This window comes from Mustela lutreola, chromosome 12 (genome assembly GCF_030435805.1).
Source record: "Mustela lutreola isolate mMusLut2 chromosome 12, mMusLut2.pri, whole genome shotgun sequence".
Classification (NCBI taxonomy): Eukaryota; Metazoa; Chordata; class Mammalia; order Carnivora; family Mustelidae; genus Mustela; species Mustela lutreola.
The window spans coordinates 52,906,353-52,929,474 of NC_081301.1; the positions used below are offsets into that span (position 1 = coordinate 52,906,353).

General features: G+C 35.3%; 1 protein-coding gene across 5 annotated transcripts in view; it reads left to right on the plus strand.

Annotated features, from left to right (window-relative positions):
• Window positions 1-23,122, plus strand: part of PSIP1 (PC4 and SRSF1 interacting protein 1) — a 43,571-nt gene that overhangs the window by 17,563 nt on the left and 2,886 nt on the right. For 2 of the 5 annotated variants that reach the window (XM_059143501.1, XM_059143502.1), the window contains exons 4-14: window positions 1,615-1,753; window positions 4,034-4,138; window positions 5,078-5,140; window positions 10,793-10,889; window positions 11,900-11,975; window positions 16,982-17,210; window positions 18,061-18,179; window positions 20,854-20,909; window positions 21,502-21,572; window positions 21,781-21,882; window positions 22,000-22,213. In XM_059143501.1, the coding sequence (XP_058999484.1) occupies window positions 1,615-1,753; window positions 4,034-4,138; window positions 5,078-5,140; window positions 10,793-10,889; window positions 11,900-11,975; window positions 16,982-17,210; window positions 18,061-18,179; window positions 20,854-20,909; window positions 21,502-21,572; window positions 21,781-21,882; window positions 22,000-22,213 (1,271 nt within the window). Of the gene's footprint in view, window positions 1-1,614; window positions 1,754-4,033; window positions 4,139-5,077; window positions 5,141-10,792; window positions 10,890-11,899; window positions 11,976-16,981; window positions 17,211-18,060; window positions 18,180-19,468; window positions 20,152-20,853; window positions 20,910-21,501; window positions 21,573-21,780; window positions 21,883-21,999; window positions 22,214-23,122 lie in introns of those variants that run through there. The other 3 variants (XM_059143503.1, XM_059143506.1, XM_059143504.1) reach the window with 3 other exon arrangements.

Sequence of the window (23,122 nt, forward strand, 5' to 3'; positions counted from 1 at the left end):
GGTTTTATTTGACAGAGATCACAAGTAGACAGGCAGGCAGAGAGAGAGAGGAGGAAGCAGGCTCTTGGCTCAGCATAGAGCCCAATGCGGGGCTCGATCCCAGGAGCCTGGGGTCATGACCCGAGCCAAAGGCTGAGGCTTTAACCCACTGAGCCACCCAGGCGCCCCATAGGTCCCTAATTCTTAAAAGAATTTTACCAGATAAGGAATTTGTGATATATACCTAATTAATAATCCATAATTTAAATCGTAGCACAGTTTAGAGGAGAGGAATAGTAATCTGCTTTTCCTTTTCCTTTGACGAATACATGTATGTCAAGCAGCATCACTCACAGGCACAGTGCGTCTTCCTTTATAGAACTGACTGATGTCTGCAGGACCAGCTGATGTAGGAGATATAAAGGGTCTGTTCTGGAGAATATCTCCCATTACACACAGTTTAGTCTCATCATTCAGAGTCCATATTTGTGAATTTGCCTGCTCACTAAAAATATACCCAAATCAGTACTCAACAGTGCTTTCATGTGCAAGCAAAACAGCAAAAATTGTGAGTGATTTGATGCACACGTTCCTAGCAGAGGTTGACCCGGGCAGTATTTTGCCTTCTTATTTTTGGTTTTATACTATAAACTGTCCTTTTTGCAGTCCTAGGTAGTGCTATAGTTTTTGCATGTTTGTGGGGTTTTTTTGTAGTTGTTGTTATTTTGCAGTTTGTTATGGCCCCCAAATATAGTGCTGAAGTGCTGTTTAGCATTCCTAAGTGCAAGAAGGCAGTTTTGTGCTATATGGAGAAAGAATGTGTTGTATAACTTGCTCACTGTGAGTTCAGTGTGAATGAGTCCCTAACGTATGTTAATGTGTCTTTAAGAAGAAACACACACAAAAAACAAGATGATATATTGATTGGTTGGTGAAAATGTGACCGGAGTCTCTCAAGAACCCTACCCTGTATTTTTCTGGGTGCAGTAGTGTGTTATTTGCTAATTCAGTGTTTGTGGAAACTTTATAGAACATAACTATACCACAAATACAAGACTGACTTTAATGAATGTATAAATGAACAAATGAACCAGTTATAACCTCTCATTCCTACATTGAATAAAGTAAAATTCTTAACACATTTTATTCCAAAAACCTATATATATGTGTGTATACACACAGACATATACATATAGTAATATACCTTATTGATAGTGTTTAATGAGTTGTGTTTTATAGCAAATTACTTTGAAATAAAATTCTTTTTGGAGTGCATTTTAAATGGATTAATGCAGTTGTGTCACAGTTCTTTTCATTTTGGGGCATTTTTTAAGATATACATAAAATTTAACATTTTAACCTTTTTCAAGTGTACAGTTCAGTGGCATTGCAGTCACATTGTGCAACCTGTGTTTTTTTAATACAGGACTGGATTCTAGGGGCATGTGATTGAATTTTTAATAAAAGCATTTGAACTTAAATCTAATGAGTTATTTATGTCTACCTTTAATGTAAGATTTTTTAAATCAATTTTGGGTTAAGAATTGTTTATAATTGCATCATAGCATAGTGCTATTTAAGGAGATATATTTGAGATTGCTTTGCACTCACATTTCTCTCCCTCTCTTTTTTTAGTGCTTTTTTAGGCCCAAAGGATATATTTCCTTACTCAGAAAATAAGGAAAAGTACGGCAAACCAAATAAACGAAAAGGCTTTAATGAAGGTTTATGGGAGATAGATAATAATCCAAAAGTGAAATTTTCAAGTCAACAGGTGCGTTATATTACATAAAATTTACTTTAGTATTGTCAGTCTTGAGGAATGATCACTATGCTAGCTGTAGGAAAATAAATACTAGTACTTACTTGTGAAGTTGAAACTTGATCTTTCATATCTGAAGGAAATGATGAAAGTAATACCTACCTAAACAGATCTCAGAAAACTGGGAAATACTCAGTTATTTAAATTGTGATTGATAGTTTGATGTATCATTGAATTTAAAGCCATATGTACTATTCTCTTAAATTTGGGTATTATAACTCAAAGGATGTATGTTTTTTTCTTATTCATTTTAATTTCTAAATCCATAAAATTGTATTAAAATACAAACCTCACATGGGTTAAATTAAGTATGTGACAGAAGTCGTTTTAGCACAATGCAATTTATACTTCATGTTTTTGGTATCTAGAAGAGCAGCCTTAACCTTCCTTCTTACTGTTTTTCACGTATTCAGAGGTTTTGTTCATTTCAGTTAGACTGAGGTGTAGGGGTACCTGACTGGTAGTCAGTAGAGCATGCAACTTTTGATCTTGGGGTCGTGAGTTCAAGCCCCACATGGGGCGTAGTTTACTTAAAAAAATAAGACTGAGGTAGTAAAAACTAAAGAAAATTTTAGAAACTGTAGAAAATTCTACAACTTAACTACTTTGAAGTCCGAATTATTTATTTGTTTGTTTGTTTGTTTGTTTATTTGTATGTACATACATACATACATACATGTGCCATGCTTTTTCTCACCTTGAAGAACTTCCAGGTGCTTTTCTCCCTGGAAGATTTAAATCTTATATTGATGCTCCATGGCTGCCTTAGATGATCCTAAGTACCTTCATTACCACCCAAAACTTACTTATTAATCATACCATATCATATATGCTTCTGTACTTAACTGCCACAGTTTATTAGCGCCATGAACAAAGAAGTTGTGTGTCATATATGCCAGTTACATGTGTGGCAAGAATAGGTATTCACTAAATATTGTTGCATGAATGTAAGGGTAGATGGTTTCCCATCATTGTTGCCTCAATTGTATGGTGGGAGTCCAAAGAGACTGAATTCATTATTTCCTGAAGCCAGCAATTTGTAATTTCACTTGGATCATGTGTCCTGTGATTAGACTTTTTCATCCTCCGTATAGCCCAGCAAATCACCCTATCCTGTGTTCCTTTGTATCTACTTAATCTTCAGGTAGTTTTTTACCATACATGCTTGGAATTTGCCATTCCACAATGAAATTTTTGGTAGATTGTGTGTATAAAACCTCGTAATTTTCTGTCCTTAAAAAAGTATGAATGATTGTGCTGATGTGATATACTTTGTATTCAAGCCCAAACATGTCCCCAGTGGCACATTCCTAGGACTTGGAGAAAACCATGAATTCTAAACATACAAAACAGAAAAATTGGCCATCATCATTTACAAAAATTTATATAAGCAATTTTGGGGGCATTTTAATATTTTTCTCTTGTGACTTATAATTTTATGGGTTTTTACCAAAGAAGAAATGGGTTTACAGTTTAGACTTGGAAAGGAAATCATTAGGGGCACAGTTTGGACTGCAGTGCTGTCATCTTGTAGACCTATGCTTACCTTCTAATATGTACTGTGTTACCTCTGTTACTCATCTTTTTGGGCCCTTAGTAGATCATCTGTGAATCTTATCATCTGGGGGTACTTTTAAAATTTAATGATGATTGGTTTTCACCCACACTCCAAACCCAGAGGAATGAATCACTGATTGATTAAATTACCATCCACGAATTAAAAAAAAAAAAAAATTTATAATTACTGGACTCCCACTCCGTGCCTTTTAAATAAACTAAGTATGAGATAAAGATCAAAGTCTTTAAATGAAGTTGTTAATATGCCTTTTCCTAAGGGTCTGTGTCTTGGAGTAAGTTTCTTTTTGGAATATGTCAGTAGTTGAATAAAGCAGTGCTATTCTAAATCAATTTACATTGTATCTTATTGGATATTTATTGGTAAGAACATCAGAATGGTATTCTTTGTAATTATACTCCCATTTCTGCCTTAACAGTTTTATTCTTTACACTTTTTATACCTTCAATTAGAGGAATACAATCCCTTTAAGACTAAAAAAAAAAAAAGTTTAAAACTTTTTAAAAAATTGTGTATTTGAAAACATCTTATGGAACAGAAATGAGGGTACTTTTCTAACTTTCTTGCAAATAGGCTTTTGAATTTTTTCATGGGTAGAAAACTTTTAAATTGGGGTAAAGTGTTATTTGGTGATTAATAGACCTGGTTGTTTATAGGCATCAACTAAACAATCAAATGCATCATCTGATGTTGAAGTTGAAGAAAAAGAAACAAGTGTTTCAAAGGAAGATACTGACCATGAAGAAAAAGCTAACAATGAGGTGTGTTTAATTTCTCTTGCATTTTAAACCCATTTTGTTGCAAGGAAGAAATTGTAAGATGGGTTCATTATTTGACCACGAAGTAGAAAGTAATCTTTAAAGTAATGAATGAAATAATATTTAAGGCTTATTTCCTTATGTGAATATTAAATACTGTATTGTGAAATAATTTTTGCATTTTTAAGATCCATGATATTGGGGCACCTGGCTGGCTCAATTGGTAGAGCATGTGACTCTTGATTCTTGAGGTTGTGAGTTTGAGCCCCATATTGGGAATAGAGATTACTTAAAAAAACTTAAAAAAAAAAAAAAGATGCCATGGATGTTTTTATTTGAAGTTATTTTGCTTTGCAATATCTGACGTTTGCATGCAGGAGAGTGGGTTACTGTTTGTTAGGAATCTTTTTAAAGCATGGTATTGTGGGATGGAGGTATTGGAGAGGGCATTGAAGTGAATTTTTAAAAATCTAGATTTATTTTCATCTCTCTATTTGATTATAGGTGGGGATACTCACTGAGCCTTTTCCGGCCTCATGGAGTAGTTGTTAGATGATCTCCAAAGTCTCAGCCACTTCTTAAAATTTACAACCCTAAAACTCAGGATTCTGCTATAGAAAAAAGTGGTTTTATAAATTTAAAAAGATTGTCTTGTGTCCTAGCAAGTGTGAATTTTCTATTTCATCTGACAGAGGAAATAATTTTTTTTTTTTTTTTTTTTTTTTGTAGACAAAGATCCTAGCTATTCCTTTCATTTTATAATGATAATGTTAAGACTTTAATGTTGATAATCTCAAATTTCAGAGAAGTAAAACAAGTATCCCTAGTACCATTAGTGAAATATGCTGTTATTTTTCAGGAAATTTTCTTTAAGTCTTGACATAATTTATTCAGGGGTGTGTGTGTGTGTGCACACACGTTTTTTTTTCTTTTCAATTTCAGGATGTGACTAAAGCAATTGACATAACCACTCCAAAAGCTGCCAGAAGAGGGAGAAAGAGAAAGGTAATGTTGCTGCTTAACCACAGGGATCTTAAAATAATTTTTATTTTATTCAAATTGAGAAAGAGTAGAGATAATGAAACCCTATTATTAAATTTAAAGTTGGCCTTTACTCCCAAGTCCTTAACTTTTTTAAAGGATAGGGTATTTTATTTAGGAAAATTATTTCTTTTCTAGTGATACAGCATCCTTACAATAGATCTAATGGTAAAGGAAATGCATCAGCTTTCTTTCCTTTTAATGACACGTCATCAAGTTTTGTTTGTAAAATGGATAACATATACTCATAAGGTTTTTGAGAAAATTAAATGAGCTACCACATTAAATATTCATAATAAATCCTGGTACACAGTAATTGCTGTCAGTATTGTCCATTCTACTGTTAATATTAGCAACATTGTTAAATGAGAATATGTTACATTTTAGGAGGAGGTACACTCTCTGCTTTTAATTAATGTTTCTTCTTTCTTATGTGAAGTTTTGTTCATCACCTTTTTCTGACCTATTTATTTCATAGATTATTATGTGCCAAAGATCCAAGGAAAACTAAGGGTTCGGTTTCTCATGAGGAAGTACAATATGAAAACAAATAATTATAGTGGATTTTTTTTTTCTTGTGAGATGTGTGTGGAAGGGGGTATGATATTTTTAACAAGACTTTAACATAGGCAGTCTTGTCAGGCAGATGAAGGTGGGGGAGAACATGTGAGGCAATTTGAATAGTATATCCACAGGTATAGAGAAAATTTTATTTCAAGCATTGTATCTCAGTATTAATAAAGTTTGAGGGAAAATGGTACACCTTAAACTTAACCTTGAACTTAGAGAAGTGATGGGAAGCCATTGAATCTTTTTAAATTTCACATGCATCCTTTTTTAAAGCATGTGAATGATGGAGACTGGATTGGGGTAGTAAGACAAGTTCACTGATTAATTTGTTCAGAATTTTAGTACTAACATCACTGGTGCAGGCAGAGCATGAAGCAGTGAATAAAAAAGATAAGGTCTTTGTTTTTGTTGAACTTACATTTTTGTGGGACAGACAATAAATACATAAAATAAGAGTTAAAATAGGGCATTATGATAGTGACTTGGTAACTGAGTCATGAAAGGCTTTTCTAAGCAGTTAGCATGAGATTGGAAGGAAAGGACCTTCTAGCAGGTTTTTTTTTAGTAGTGTAGAATCAGAGATAGGTTTTAAGAGCACTTTGGGGTGGGGGGAGGGCGGTGGTAAAGCTAATGGTTTATTGGAAGTAGGTGTGAAGGGAAGGAGGAATCTAGAGTGACTCCAAGGTTGGTTTGATTTGGGAGCAAAGACATGGGGAGGAGGAAGTAAAACATCTAGGGGAATTAGACTGCAGATACATTGTTTTTAACACCAAAAGGGGAAAAGGTAAAAGTTAAAGATAGAGTCACTGATGTAAAGATAGGATGATAGGTGAGGTAGTCAAGGGAGAAAGATGGGAAGAACACAGAAACCAGAATCCCGAAGGAACTTAATGGAGATGAGAGGTTGTTTTGTAAAGTTAAGGCTGAGAAAGAACTATCAGGAGAAAAGAGAGGATATCAAGCTAAACAAGGGAGGAGAGAATTTTTTTTTAAATGGCCAATAGTGCCCTGATATGGAGAAGATCCCAGAAGATATCTGACAGTTGGACTCCCCCAGGATATTTTAAAGTCAGTAAGGGCTGATGAAGGGGGGATTGCAGAATAAAACACGTAATGTTAAAGTTACAGTTTCTGAAATCTTTGAAGGGAAGGAGAGAAAATGCAGCAACAGGGATTTGCATGGTTAAAGGAGAGAGTTTAAAGTGAAAAAATAATGGCTTTAACAATTTCTTTGCAAAACTAGGAAAGATTGAAGATGTGGAAAATATGAGTAATTGTAGAGGAAGATGCTGGATGAGAGAAAGGAGGCAGGCATATTTGAAGGAAGAGCCTTAATAGGAAGAAGGAAATGGACATTTCTTCCTCTTTAACAGTAAAGAGAAGGATGGAGGAGGTTATTTAAAAGTTGTAGGGAGGGGCACCTGGGTGGCTCAGTGGGTTAAAGCCTCTGCTTTCGGCTCAGGTCATGATCCCAGGGTTCTGGGATCGAGCCCCATGTCGGGCTCTTTGCTCTGCGGGGAGCCTGCTTCCTCCTCTCTCTCTCTCTCTCTGCCTGCCTCTCTGCCTACTTGTGATCTCTGTCAAATAAATAAATAAAATCTTAAAAAAAAAAAAAAAAAAAAAAAAAAAAAAAATAAAAGTTGTAGGGAGAGTAGGCGCGTGGGTGGCTCAGTGGGTTAAGCCTACACCTTCAGTTCAGGCCATGATCTCAGTGTCCTGGGATCGAGTTCCTATTCGGGCTCTCTGCTCATCGGGGAGCCTGCTTCCTCCCTCTCTGCCTACTTGTATCTCTTTCTCTCTCTCTGTCAAATAAATAAATAAAAATCTTAAAAAAAAAAAAAAAAAGTTCTAGGGAGAATTGAAAATTAGGGAATTCCTTCCTGCTGGCCTCAGTCTCTCTTTACTCCACCACCCAGTTCAAAGGAGGAATGTGTATATGGTATAAAGCAGGAAGAAAGGATTGAAAGTTACGCTGGTGAGGGGAGAAGAGGGCCTGCTCAACAGGGTAAAGATATTCATGGATGGCTTTGAGATCTCAACTGAGATTACATAAAATGAATGTAGTAGTATCATTTTTTCCCCCCTCAGGTCTCATCAGCCAGGAATAATAGAGCAGAGAAGGTAGAATTTTATAGTAATTAATTCTCTGCTGGAGATTTGTGGGAAAGGTGCAGTAAAACAAGAATGCAGAGGGTTTGAGGATATGAATATGAGTCCCATCATTGGTAGGTGGGAGGGGTGCTTTAGGTAAGATCACGAAGGGAGTAGTGCTAGAAAGTGGGGTAATGGGAGTAAAGGTGTGAAAGAGTTAAAGGTCTCAGGGAGATCAAGTAAAACAAAAAATTTGTACTCTATTTGCGTTTAAGATTTAAATATATGTATATTCAGAATAACAATAGTTTCTGTCTTTTCTCTGGATGAAATACATATTTTCACAAGGAATGCTTTTGACTTGCCTGATTTTTCCAGCAGTCAAGAATACATATCCATGGTAGCACTGGTTTTTTGATGCAGTATTAGTGTTAATATATTTTTATTTATGACACTTATTATTGATCAATTTGTTGCCTCTTACTTGTACCTCCTCCAAAAGATCCATTCTACCTTTAATTCTTATGTAATGTTATGGTTTACTTTCAAAAGTAGAAAGTGTAAATGAAGAGATGTGTGGGTTTGTTTTGTTTTTGTATTTGCACTAAAGAGCTCATCATTTGAACTGAATCTTAGAGAACTTTACGCTCTGAAACATCTCAGTCTGAAAAGAGCGTTCATACAGTGTTGGGTTCTCAACCTTGGGTACCGGGGGGACCTGATAAAACCACATGTTCCTGGCTCCCCACCAGAGGAGTTGCTGAATCAAGATTGGGGCAGGAGTGGGGGTAGTAGGCAAGTTCTTAAAATTCTAGAAATACAAACTTAGTCAATGTTTAACAGAGCAATTTTTATAATGTTCCTTGAGAACAGTTCAGGGGGGATCTTAGTTTATTGACTTTTAATAATACTTTGAACAGGTATTATTATTTTCCAGCTATAAAAGTAAAAATCATGTTTAAAAATTTAAAATGGAGGGGCACCTGGGTGGCTCAGTGGGTTAAGCCTCTGCCTTCAGCTCAGATTATGATCCCAGGATGGTGGGATCAAGCCCCACATCCGGCTCTCTGCTCAGTGGGAAGTCTTGTTCTCCCTCTCCCACTCCCCCTGCTTGTGTTCCCTCTCTCACTGTCTCTCTGTCAAATAGATAAAATCTTAAAGAGTGGGATTGCTAAATCAAAAATTTGCATATTTTTAATTGCTGGTATTCATAAAGATCATCTTTCAGAAAGGTGTTGCCAGTCTGTTGATCATTGGTAATAATATGATTCTTCCATTTCCTTACCAGTACTGGGTGTTATCTCTTAAATGTTTGCAAATCAGATTGTTGATTGAAAGATTTTCGCCGGGCGCGGTGGCGCGCGCCTGTAGTCCCAGCTACTCGGGAGGCTGAGGCAGGAGGATCGCTTGAGCCCAGGAGTTCTGGGCTGTAGTGCGCTATGCCGATCGGGTGTCCGCACTAAGTTCGGCATCAATATGGTGACCTCCCGGGAGCGGGGGACCACCAGGTTGCCTAAGGAGGGGTGAACCGGCCCAGGTCGGAAACGGAGCAGGTCAAAACTCCCGTGCTGATCAGTAGTGGGATCGCGCCTGTGAATAGCCACTGCACTCCAGCCTGGGCAACATAGCGAGACCCCGTCTCTTAGGAGAAAAAAAAAAAAAAAAAAAAAAAAAGAAAGATTTTCAAGTTTTGGAGGCACCTGGGTGTTTCAGTTAAGTGTCTGCCTTGGACTCAGGTCATGGTCTCCAGGTTCTAGGATTAAGCCCCATATCTGGCTCCTTGCTCAGCGGGGAGTCTGCTTTTCCCACTGCCTCTCCCCTTGCTCATGCTCTTTCTCTCTCTCTCTGATAAAATCTTTTAAAAAATATTTTTAAGTTTTTCATCAGTCCTATTGGATTGTACATGTTTTTACATGGTTTATTGCCTTTATTTTTGTTTAGTTAGTGCTGAGTTGAAATAATTGGTCATAGGGAAGCAGCTCATTGTGGTCCTGCCATCCTCCTTTTTTGTTTCTTCTTCACGGTTTCTTTCCTCCCATTTCAATTATGATCAGTTGTTTACATTTCCTTTCTAATTGGTGGTTTTAACCTTTGTTCTACTCTACTGCTTTAATCAGTTAAACTGACTCTCATTTGGGGCTCTTGACTCTTCAGGGGTCATTTTAGTTTCCAAAGGGTCACTGGAATTTATTACTTTACTATAGTAACTCACTCTTTATGGAAAATATATTGCCTTATATATCCTCTTCCTAGAGAAGAGGAACAGATGTCATTTTAGTTCAGTAGTAAAGCATGTATATATTAACAAAGTAAAAGAATAAAATATCGGCAACTTAATGTCTTGCCTTTACTAATATTAGGATATTAATTTAGGTTCTGTCTCATAATTACAGAGTGTAACATTTTGAGATACTTGGTGAAAGTACATTTATAAGCAGCATGTGGGTTAAGTGTAATTATACTTGGGTCACCATTTTGCATCAAGCATGTTAGCTCTGTTTTTACAAATGATTTTCTTAGGCCAAGGATATTAAGAAGTGATTTTTTTGTTTGTTAGAATTATTTGCTGGAGGGGTGCCTGGGTGGCTTAGTTAGTTAAATGGCTGCTCTTGAGTTCAGCTCAGGTCATGATCTTAGGGTGGTGGGCTGGAGCCCCACTGCACAGGCTCTGAGCTCAGTGGGGAGTCTGCTTAGGATTCTCTCTTCCCTTTCCCTCTGCCCTTCACCTGTGCACTCTTTCTCAAATTAAAAAAAAAAAAATTGTTCACTCTTATAAATTGTTATAAGCTGTGTTTGGAGATGTCATTCTGACAAGTTAACTGTTGAAAAGAATAACAATTTACAAGTTATGCTTACATGTAAATTCTTTAGGGTGGCTTATCTTTGTTGTTGAATTAAATTTGGAATGCCTACTATTTATTTGCTAAGCAAGTTAATTAAATCTTTGTGATTCAGGCAGAAAAACAAATAGAAACGGAGGAGACAGGAGTAGTGACAACAGCAACAGCATCTGTTAATCTAAAAGTGAGTCCTAAAAGAGGACGGCCTGCAGGTAGGATTATTCATGTTTAAACCTCTGATTTGTGATTAATACTCCTGTTACAGTGTTGTGCCTCAGATACTTTGGAATAAGTGGATAGACAATTGGCTATGTGTAATATATATACAAATTTCAGAGGAGATAAACCTGCTGGTTTCTGCTTTGTGTGATTATTTTAAAGTAATTATTTGGGATATTTTTTCATTTTCTGTGTTTTTATCTCTCTCATATTTTCCCCTAATAGCGGCACATGAGGCTGTGGTGAGGTTAAATTCCATGAATGATGGATTTACTTTCCCTCTCACTGTAGAAAGCACAAGTTTTCCAAGTGAAAATTATTGCATTCATTGTTTAGGACCTTTACAGTATGCAGCTATCTTCAGCATTGCCTTATAGAAAGAAAGTATTGTCCTAATTTGGGAAATTGAAGATAGTGTGGAAGGATATGCCTCTAATACAAAGTAAAACAAAGAAAATTAACCAAAACAGAGCCAGTGTTTCTCTACCTAATAGAATTCTTTGAAAAGGGGGGGAAGATCAGTAAAACCCAGAAAAGAAAAATCCTGAGATTTGTTTTCATAATTATTTGGAATTTAATTTTTAATGGGTCAGTTAATGGTGTTAGAAAATTTAGTGAATTCTGATACAGATTTTCAGAGATGTTAATGTACAGTATACACTTAGTACTATAATATGTATATAAATATTGAATATAAGTGGTACTATGCATTATAAAGTTGAATTTTGTGGTCCTTATGTTAAAATGAGGAACATTCTTTTAAGCCCTCTCAGCCATACTAAGGAGGGAATGACGATTACTTTGCTGATCTACCACTAGTAAATATTCTGTTGTTGCTCATTTGAATCATTGGAGGATATTATCTTTAAAACTTAAAATAATAAGATAATGTCTATAATAAACCACCAATATTCTTAGTATATATCATTTATAATCTTTATGTCTGAGAATTGCATCTTGAAAAATGATAGTTACTAATTTTGTTTTTCCCTCTGAATGTTAGCTACAGAAGTAAAGATTCCAAAACCAAGAGGCAGACCCAAAATGGTAAAACAGCCCTGTCCTTCAGAGAGTGACATGTGAGTTTATTTTTAATGTATAGTTAATTATACACTGAATGAGGTATTTGACCTTAAATAAGTATAAATCTCTTTGTATTATACCAGTTTTATTTTATATGATATTTGCTTTTACTATTTTATATTTCTAGAAATTATGGGGAAGAACTATTGAAAAGTTTTTTGTTGTATAGAAAGTAAAAATTAATGGGGAATCAAGAAAGATAGGATGAGAGGCACCTGGATGGTTCAGTCAATTAATATCTGACTCCTGAATTCAGCTCCAGATCTTGATCTTAAGAGTCCTGAGTTCAGGCTCTCCATTGAGCTCCACACTGCTCCTGGTACCTACTTTACAAAAAATCTGCTGTGATCATCATTTCATTAATCTACGACGTCTTCTTGGTATATCAGGATGTAAAGACACTTAGATAAAACAGGGTAAAACCTATAATAGAGAAAATTGGGCAAGATACATGTTTAAGGAAGGTTTAGACAAAGAAAGGCAGTTTCCACAAATCCTTTCTAGCTCCTCCAAAATAACTTTTAAAAATACTACTAAGGGGGAGGGGGCCCTGGGTGGTGCAGTCCCTTAAGCATCTGACTTTTGGTTTCTGCTTAGGTCGTGATCTTGGCATTATGAGATCAGATCAAGCCTACCGTCTGGCTCTGCTCTCAGGAGTTGGCTTAAACTCACTTCCCTTCATTCCCCCCCCCCCTCAAATATGCTCTTTCAAATAAATGAATAAATCTTTAAAAAGAAAAAATACTAAGGGGCGCCTGGCTGGCTCAGTCAGTAGAGCATGTGATTCTTGGTATCAGGGTTGTGAGTTAAGCTCCACGTTGGGCATAGAGATTACTTTACAAACGTTATTAGGATTATTTTTATACTGTGAATTTAAAGTTTTAAAGTATTTTGGTGTAACTACTTAACAAAATAATGGTTTTTTTTTTTTCTTGCCACCTTTGTTTTCCACAGATGAATATTGTTTATGTGGCTTTTCTGTGTAGAAACTTCACCAGAAAGGAAAGAATGTATATTTAGACAAAGAGCAAAACTCTTTTTAGCTATTGTGGTTAAAGATTTTATAGAGAAGGGTCAAGCAAGTAGGGCATTTAAGAGGAGATTTATAGTGTTTTGAATGAAACATTTTTATAGGAAATTTTAGTTATAGAACACTGAAGCCCTGGTACTTTTCAACTAACATATGTTTCCAGAGTTTTATTTTACTGCCAAGCTAGCTTTTAAAGTATTCTCAAATATAGTGGCACAAAATTACAATATGGTTTTAACTCCTGTAGTGAAATTAAGAAATTAGGTACATGTAGGTGAGTTTTTCTTTTTAAGCATACCAAATAGGGGTGCCTGGGTGGCTCAGTTGTTTAAGCAGCTGCCTTTGGCTCAGGTCATCCCAGGATCCTAGTCCCTATTCAGCAGGGAGTCTACTGCTACCTCTCCCTCTGCTCTCTCATGTTCTCTCTCTCTCCCATCTCAAAAAAAATCTTCTCAAAAAGATTTTTTTTTTTTAATTAAAAAAAAAATAGATCTCACTCATTCCCTGCCTAATCTAATCATGGAATCAGGCATAAAGTCTAGGATTTTGTGATTGCTGTAAGGCCTCGATCTGGAGACTTAGGAACTGAAAATATAAGTTATCTGCTCCCCTCTCCCCTTTAAAATGTACTTAGATCTGGGATAAGGAGCCATTATAAATAAATGCTCCTGTTTGGAAAGGGGAATATTAAGAGCCATGCAGCAGTCATTGTTCCCTAAGAAATCTAGAATCCTGGAAAATATTGTGTGATTCTCCGTATTTTATGTATAAGGAAGGTTCCCTTGATTAGGCCCCAGTTTTTCTGATTCTGTCTTGCTAAAAACTATTTCTCTGCATGGCTTTTAGCTAATGCTGTGACAGTTGTCTACTTCTCCATATCTTCCTTAGTTGTATCTGAAAGGTCATTGGAGGTTATTATCCTCATCACCTGAGTGGTATTGTGTCTGCTTTTAGGCTATAGGGTGTTAGAGACCCAAGATTACTTTTTTGATCTCCATTAATTTCTCTTGGAGGCAGTTGCTTTTGGTAATAATACTTTATAGCATGTGGGTGTGTTTTAGTTAGCTTCATGCCCAGTGGTCTTTCCCTAGGATTTTCTCAGACTTGTTTTTAATTCATTTTTCCCCCACTGCCCCTCTCCCAGACATGCTTATTATATACCTAATTTACACTCTGAGTTTATAGGTTTTCCTGAGAATCCCTTGGTCTCTTCCCTAGAAGTTGTTCATCTGAAGGACCAAGGCAGCCCAATTTGAATTCCTAAGGAAAGGTGTAAACTACCTTTGGTGGATATTTGATCCCTTTTTCTGAATTTGAAAATTTTTTATAAGGTGGAGGGGACTTTCAACACTGAAATGCATGGAATTTTTATGTATTCCTTTTGTCATTTTGCTATTTTTAAAACTCGTTTCTTTTTGAGGTGCCCTATTAAATTTATCCTGATAACAACCCACTCAAGATGCTACCATTCTATCTTGAAGTCTTTTTACCCAAAGCCACTGAATTTTTTTTCACATTATCACAGGAACAGTTTTACCCATTATATAAAAATGTACTAGGATTTTCAATTTCTCAGCCCTAAAGTCAGTGCCACATTTTAAATTTTTACATAAATTTCTGTATCCATGAGCTTTTTGTGATGGCAGTGTATGGACAGCCTCAGAACAGTGGTAGCTTATGAGATTTCTCATTCATGTTCCATTTAGGTTGGGCATTGGCTGTGTCTGTTCTCAGCTGTGTACCTGAGCACAAACACTGGGGGCGAAGGGCTATACTATATAAGCCCTTCTTGAAGTTTTTGCTCTCCACCATGAGCACAGGATGTATGTGTTAGTGATAGCTTTTTTGTAGTGAGTTCTGAAATAACAGGGTAGTGGAATAGAGCCCGAAAAGCTGAAGCCATCTCATAATCCTCATGTCAAGTAAGAAATATTTGGTATAATAGTTTTGTACTGTGCTTTCACATTGAAAAGGGAAATTGTCACTGTGGGAGAAGTCTGTTTTTCTTGAAAGGTGGTGTGGGAGGACCACTGGGAAAGTACTTGTTTGTAGCAAGCTAGGATAGTTAAGTCTGTGGCAGTCTTTTTGGTATTGTTCAAAAACCCTTGAACCACTATTCCCATCTCTTACAGGATAAGAAGTATTATACACTTCTTAATCTGTGTTTAATAATTAAAAAAAAAAATGGCCACATGGTAGTCCATTGTATGTACAATTCTTAACATCCATCTCAAGTATGGATACATCCTTTTAAAAGCTTTGTCATCTATTCTGTACATGTGCAAATATGTTGGTTAGAATACATTGCTGGAAGCACATTTGCTAGTTCAGAGGGTATTTGGATTTTTAATATCTGCTTCCTTCCATTGAAGGGATATTTTGGGCAAGGAATTGGTATGTCTTAAGAGCCATGGGAATGCTTTCTGTATTTGAGTAGGTATTCCCATCTCCATGAAATTATCAAAATACTCACATCTGTGAAAGTATTGGACAAAGTTTAAATGATTGTATGTGCATGCTTTTTCTCTGTTGATTAATTAGTGAGGAAACCCATGTGACATTTGAAAATAAGCATAGCCAATGATGGATTTTTTTCCTTCCAATTTAATAATCTCTTAAGGGTTCAAGAAGCAGTTGTCTGGTAGGCTGTCACTGGATTTGGAACTGAGATAGTAGGTGGGCTAATTATTTGACCTTCACACCATCATTTTCTCCTTCATCAAATTGAATGGGTTGGACTAATGATCTGACATCTCTTGCACCTCTCAGGTCCATTGATATAATTGCATAGTTTTTGAAAATCTCAATGAAATTCCTAGACTGATAAAAAGATGAATTTTTAAACGGCTTGTCCAAGCCTCAAGTTGTGTTTTAATGGGATGGCTTTAGTTGGATGTATATACCATAAAAGTCATTATTATGGTTAACATTGGCATCATTTGGGCACCTGGGTGGCTCAGTGGGTTAAGCCGCTGCCTTCGGCTCAGGACATGATCTCAGGGTCCTGGGATCGAATCCCACATCGGGCTCCCTGCTCAGCAGGGAGCCTGCTTCCCTTCCTCTTTGCCTGTCTGCCTCTCTAACTACTTGTGATCTTTCTCTGTCAAATAAATAAACAAAATCTTTAAAAAAAAATATTGGCATCATTTGCTTCTCCTAGAACCTATCATCGGACCAAAAATAACTTGTATTTATTTCTGCTATATCAGTTAGCATAAAGGTCGTCCAGTAGTAACATTAGGCTTACTGAGCAATTTTGTTAATTTTGACTTAGTGATGTCTGTAAATCCACTGGTAATGGGAATGCTTAGTACTAGTGAATTCAGTTATATATTATGTTTAATTACATATATATTATATATTTTGTTATATATTATGCTTATTTATGTTATATATTCTGCATAATTGCCATATATTTTAGCACTGTATGCATAATTTGGGAGCCTTTTACCTTACAAAGTATTTCTTTGAATTCTAAAGTGATCATATTTGATCATAAGCAGTTCACTTCTGCAATTGTATTTTTCCCAATGCGTGTCCTTTTTAAACATGTTATTCTTACAGTTACGTAGAATATAAGATCCAGGTGTCACACCCATCTTAACTTATTGCTGTATCTCCACAGTGAAGAATTATCTTGGCACATATGATCATATTAGGTAATTTTTTCATTAAATAAAGAACATTACAAAAAACTTGGAAAACAAAGGAAAAAATTACTCCTCTATTACCCTAATTGCACTGTAATTTTTGTATTTTCTAATTTATAAGAAAAGGATGTTCTTTTCCTCTTATGATGGGATGGTAAAGACATTATATTTAACTGGAAGATATGTTAAATTTTCTTCTCCAAAATACTTATTTAGTTGGGAGAGTATGGTTAAAAGACAGCCCATAATGATACCTTAAAAAAAAATGGTTTGTGTGTGTGTTTTTTTGGTTTTTTTTTTTTTGCTATATTCTCCAAAATAGGGTAACTGAAGAAGACAAAAGTAAGAAAAAGGGGCAAGAAGAAAAACAACCTAAAAAGCAGCTTAAAAAGGATGAAGATGGCCAGAAGGAAGAGGATAAGCCAAGAAAAGAGCCAGACAAAAAGGAAGGGAAGAAAGAAGTTGAATCCAAAAGAAAAAATTTAGCTAAAACAGGGGTTACATCAACCTCTGATTCTGAAGAGGAAGGAGATGATCAAGAAAGTGAGAAGGTACAGTGTTTATCAAATAAAATATTTGTTCTCTTTTTAGTTGCCTATGTAGTTCTTTTTTACCTAGTAAGCATTCAGTATCTCAAAGTAGGAGTGTGATTAAAACTGAATTTGTCTTTCTTTGTAAGCTTGAACTAGCTGTGTTAAAAAGCATATTTGAAACTTTAGTTTATTGAACATTCTAAATTTGTGTCACCTTTTCAGTTATAATGTGGAAATCAAATGTTATATAACAATCTTCCAATAACCCACCTATTTAGAAAAGTACAAATTAAACCAAATGGACTGTGACCAGTGAAGATAGATGTAAGAGAGATGCATTTATACAGTTTTATTATTTACTACATTGAAATTCTTAGCACTCTTCGGGCCTATTTAGTGTATCAGTTATATTTTATTTGAATGCCACTGTTGTTCAGGGATTTGATTAAAGCTATACATCTTTTTGCATAGGAAGACACAGTATTGTGTATAGCCTTGGAGATCTACAGATTCAGGTCCTGTATCTTTGGGGTTTTTTTCCTGTTTCTTAATACTTTCTTTAGAGGCCAAAAATTTTTAGTTGGATAGCATAAGCAACGTACTTGTCAGTAAACAAACAGGTCAGAACCATAGTATAGAGAACCATTGTATAGCAGCAAATAGCCTGATATACTTTTATTCCTATAGTCATCAAGGCCAAGTTCAGTTTAGATAGCAACATGTGTAATTCTGAGATTTTTTTTTTTAATTATAGAAGTATTTGTCCCTTCAGAGAATGAGTTGCTTTTTTTCCTCCTAAGACTGTAATCCCAGAAGCACTAGTCACTGACTTGATAGTTAACTAAATTCATCCTAATTCTCAAAACAGAAGAGAAAAGGTGGAAGGAACTTTCAGAATCCTCATAGAAGGAATATGCTGAAAGGCCAGCATGAGAAAGAAGCAGCAGATAGAAAACGCAAGCAAGAAGACCAGATGGAAACTGAGCAGTAAGTATTTTTTTATTCTAAATTTTGATTTCCTTTTTAAGCTAGCATGAAATTTTTAAATGATAGAATCTCATTTTCCAGACTGTATGAAGCCTTTTAGAGAAGTGACTTTCCCCAGGTGTTAGAAAAAATCTTCCAGTATATGATGATAATCATGTTTTTTAGGCTTCTTTCTTTGCTGAGTAAGAGGATGAAATTCACTGAGGTAGTCACTCTGTGAATTATTTTTAATTTAAACTGAGAGTGCAGATAGGATTTAAACTGTGTAGCTTTGCTGAAACTGTCCTCATCCTCTACTATTCACTTGTTGAGTATTAAATATAGAAAGAGTGGTGATAATATGTTGGTGGAGAAAGAATTAAATACCCTTATTTGCCACATACCACCAGCAGGCGACTCCCAAAAGATCAGCAAAAATAGTAGCAGCAGTTGAAAACCCGAGAAGGCCAGTAAATCTAAAGGCTGACAGGGTTTGCATTAAGTGTGTGTGATATAAATGAAGTTCAAAGCTGATTTAAGTTTTGATAACTTGGAGACAGTATATACAGACCATGGGGAATTTCTTTCCCTTTCAATTTTATTCTATAAAGTAATTTTATTAAAAGCAAAATAGCACTGGTGATTACACTTCATGTGCTTATTACATTTGTTTTCCTAGTTATCTTGAGATTGTCACTTCTGAATTCTTTCTTTGAAAAGCATTTTGTGAAGCATCTTTCGTTATTCTAACTAAACTTGGTTTTTTTGTTAATGGAGGTGATTTTAAAAACATGCTGTAGGTTATGAAGACATACTTAATGACAAGTAGTGAATTCGTTAAGTAATTATGTACTTTTTCTTTATAAGATACATTTGTAAGCCAAAGTCTCTACAAGTATAGTGTTTGACTATCTGCTTTCTTAGTTGTTTGGAGGATGATTAATAAGCAGTTTCATCTGCTTGAGGGGAGTAATTTAAAAATTATCTTAAGTTCAAAAATGTTACTCCCTCCATTCTGTTAGACTTTTGACCATTTCTGTAAATTACATTATTTTTTGTTACCTATCCTTCTCTATCCTTTCACTGAAAAGTTGTTGGACTGTTTGTTGCTTTTAACTTTATTGTGCTCCCCAAATTAAGATATAAAATTAGTCGTTGCTTAGTAAATCTAGCCCAACCCTTCTTATCTCAAAGTTATCTTTATGTGTTTCAGTTTCTTTTTGAATGTCCTCCGAATGTAACTTTCTCAAATTCTAATATTTGTGTTTTCTTTCCTTCTCCTGTTATTACAAAACTTTGTACTTGGACAGTTTTGCTCTGTAAAGCATTTCAGATGCAGCTTGTGTGAAATGCATTATGCAAAATAAAGTTTATTGTATTGTATTCCCAGCCAAACAACATGTAATCTACAGTAATAAAAAATATATCTCATTTTGGGCTCAAAGCATTAATCCAGTTACTGAAAAGAGAATACAAGTGGAGCAAACAAGAGATGAAGATCTTGAGACAGACTCATTGGACTGAATTTCCCCCTCCCCCCCCTTGATGGAAGAATGTTGCAGATTCTAAATTGAGGACTTCATTAATGGCATTATTACTGTGTTATGATTGTTTAAAAAAAAAAAAAAAAATCCTGTAAGGTACACACTACATACTAAGGTCGGCCATCATTCCTGTTAAGTTTTTTTTACCAAGCTTAAGATGAAGCTTTGTGTTTGGAAGTTAGAAGATGGTGGTTGTACATTATTTCATTTAGAAAATATAAAAACTCATTTTGTTTTGAAGCTAGGTGTTAAACTGGAATAGCTCTGATACCCCAGAGAATGGGGCAGTTGTGCCCTTCCCTTGACATTCCTTTGTTGTTTAATTCTTTAGAATCTTAATAATTGTTTTTTTTAATCCTGAGAGATTAAACAGTAGACTTGTTAAGAAAACAAAAATGAAACTGTAACCAAAATTTTAAAATAAAGTTTTTTTAAAAAAAAAAACCTGATTTTTAGATATTGTTTTGTTCTTGTCTATTTCAATTGGTTTATAATAGGGCCCGAACTCAAAGCCAAGGTACTAGAAATTAAGAATTCATTTTAAAATGGTTATTTTTGTGATCTGCAGTAAAATGGTACCTTTTCTTTTGTGAAATGGTATGTGTCAGTGAATGTCCTTTTAAGTTTGAAATATTGGCCAAAAGGAACCCATTTTAATACCATAGTATCATCTTTGAACAGTCTATTTAACCTAGAAACTTAACCCCTCAATTATCTACCCTTGTGGAGATGTGGGAAAAATTAGTCTGTTTTTGACATGCTACTTTTTAAAAAAATTGTGATATAAAACTCATGAAATGTTTAAACCAATGTTTCCCACAATGGTCTGTTTGTCCACTGACCCTGAAATTGGGTCTTTAAACAACACTATTTATTGTTGGAAAAAAATTTCACCATGACAAGTCTGAAAATTATTTGTAATGCCACTGAAACATTCGATTTTAGCATGTTAATTTTTGCATGTGTTTTTAGTAATTAATACTAATGCTGTGGCATTCCAGAGTCCCATTAATTACAGTCAATTCCTTACGATCTAGGTTATTGACTTTCTATTTTAAAAAAATTTCTTAGCTTTTACATAAGGGATGTGGGCATTTGGTAATGAGTCACAAGTTCCAATGTTTTGAAATATTTGTGTTAACATTTGATAGGCAGAATAAAGATGAAGGAAAGAAGCCAGAAGTTAAGAAAGTGGAGAAGAAGCGAGGTTAGTTGTTTCACTTTCTAAGATGTATAAAATAATACACAGAAAGGAAATTATACACTTAATTTTTCATGTATAGGTTTTAAAATCAGGCATTTTATGTTCTTAAATCCTACCAAAGTGCTTTTTCAAATCCCTAACAGATTCTGTATACATTATATTTTAATTCTAATCAGGCGCACTTGCTAAGGATGCAGGCTTACGGTTTTATTGCTTATTACCTAGGGGTCACATTTTTGTAACATTGCCAAAAGCTAGATGTTTTCACATTTTTTTTACAGATCTCATGGTTTCAGATAGAGTTTCTATTTTTAGTTACATGTGTAAGGTAAAACAGCTGTGTAAGGATTGGAATAGAGGGATTTTACAGACTGCTTATCTTACAAACCTATGTAGCTAGATGGTGATTTTTTTTCTTCAAATGATGAATGTTGCTTTCTTAAATACTTAAAATGGCTTAACTTCTTAGTGAACTAGGCTGATTATGAAGAACATTTTTAAAAATTCAAATCTTACTATGCTTTGCTTATTAGATTTATACAGAAATACTGGTGTTGGAAAAACTACTTACTGTGTTTCAAATTTTAATTTATAGAAACATCAATGGATTCTCGACTTCAAAGGATACATGCTGAAATTAAAAATTCACTCAAAATTGATAATCTTGTAAGTCTTTAATATCTCATTAAAAATAGTATTCTTTTTTAGCTTCATATTTTATTTTCTTGTGTTTTACATGTGTAAATTTAAGAGAAATGGGACTATTACTGGTTCTTTTATATTGCCCTGTTTGAGATTTTAAAAGTGATCTTTAGGAATAGATCATATAGGTTGTGGTAATTAACAGTTATGAAATTACTGTTTTGTCGTGAAGGATGTGAACAGATGTATTGAGGCCTTGGATGAACTTGCTTCACTTCAGGTCACAATGCAACAAGCTCAGAAACACACAGAGATGATTACAACACTGAAAAAAGTAAGTGATCTGAGTCATGCAGATTTTTCAAACTTCCTCATCACCACTTCATTAAGAAGTAACATTTTTAAAAATCAGTGAAGAAAACAATTGTGAGTGTATATTTTGTTTTCTCAGATACGGCGATTCAAAGTTAGTCAGGTTATCATGGAAAAGTCTACAATGTTGTATAACAAGTTTAAGAATATGTTTCTGGTTGGTGAAGGAGATTCTGTGATCACACAAGTGCTGAATAAATCTCTTGCCGAACAAAGACAGCATGAGGAAGCAAATAAAACCAAAGATCAAGGGAAGAAAGGGCCAAACAAAAAGCTAGAAAAGGAACAAACAGGTATGTGATTTAAGTTGTTTGCTGGGATTGCTTTTAAAAAATGGCTTTGATATGTAATTTCATTAATACCTTATCTAACATTTCATAAGGCACTTAGAAAAACAGAAGCTAAGGTTAAGAATTTCTGTTTAAATCATAGTCAAGCTTAAATTAGCAGTTGCTGTTTTTTCTCACACAATAGTCAAGAAAGCAACTTCCCGTGTCCCCATCGCCCAGCTCCTGCAGTGCTCAGTACACGGTCATTCCTGTTTTACCTCCTCTGGTTTCTCTATGAAGCAAATTCCAGATACGCTATTTCAACCACAAATACGTTAGGATGTATCTGTGATGGATTCTTAAATAGAACCATAGTACCATTCATGATCAGTTCCCCCAGTTCCATGTTATGTCTTAGGAGTTGGATATTTTTATTTGTCAGGGAATGATGATGTAGGTCTCCTTAGGGATTTCTTAGAAATAAGATATACTTCTCATTTACTTCGGTAGGACACAAAATCATGTTAATTATGAATAGCTCTTTTGACACAATGTTGTGAAGTAACAAGGAAAAATATAAAATTTTACTTTGATGCACATTTTTATAAAAAATGGAATGACCAGATTAAAAATCCCCCCCCCACCCCGCACACCTGTGTAGCTCCGTGGATTAAGCCTCTGCCTTCGGCTCAGGTCATGATCTCAGGGTCTTGGGATCCAGCCCTGAATCAGGCTCTCTGCTCAGCAGGGATTCTGCTTCTCCCTCTCCCTATGTGCACAAGTGCTTGGGCTCTCTCTCAAATAAATCTTCTGTTTGTTTATTTGACAGAGAAAGAGAGCACAAGCAGGGGGAGCTGTAGGCAGAAGGAGAGGGACAAACAGGCTCCCCAAGCAGGGAGCCTGATGGTAGGACTTGATCCCAGAACCCTGGGA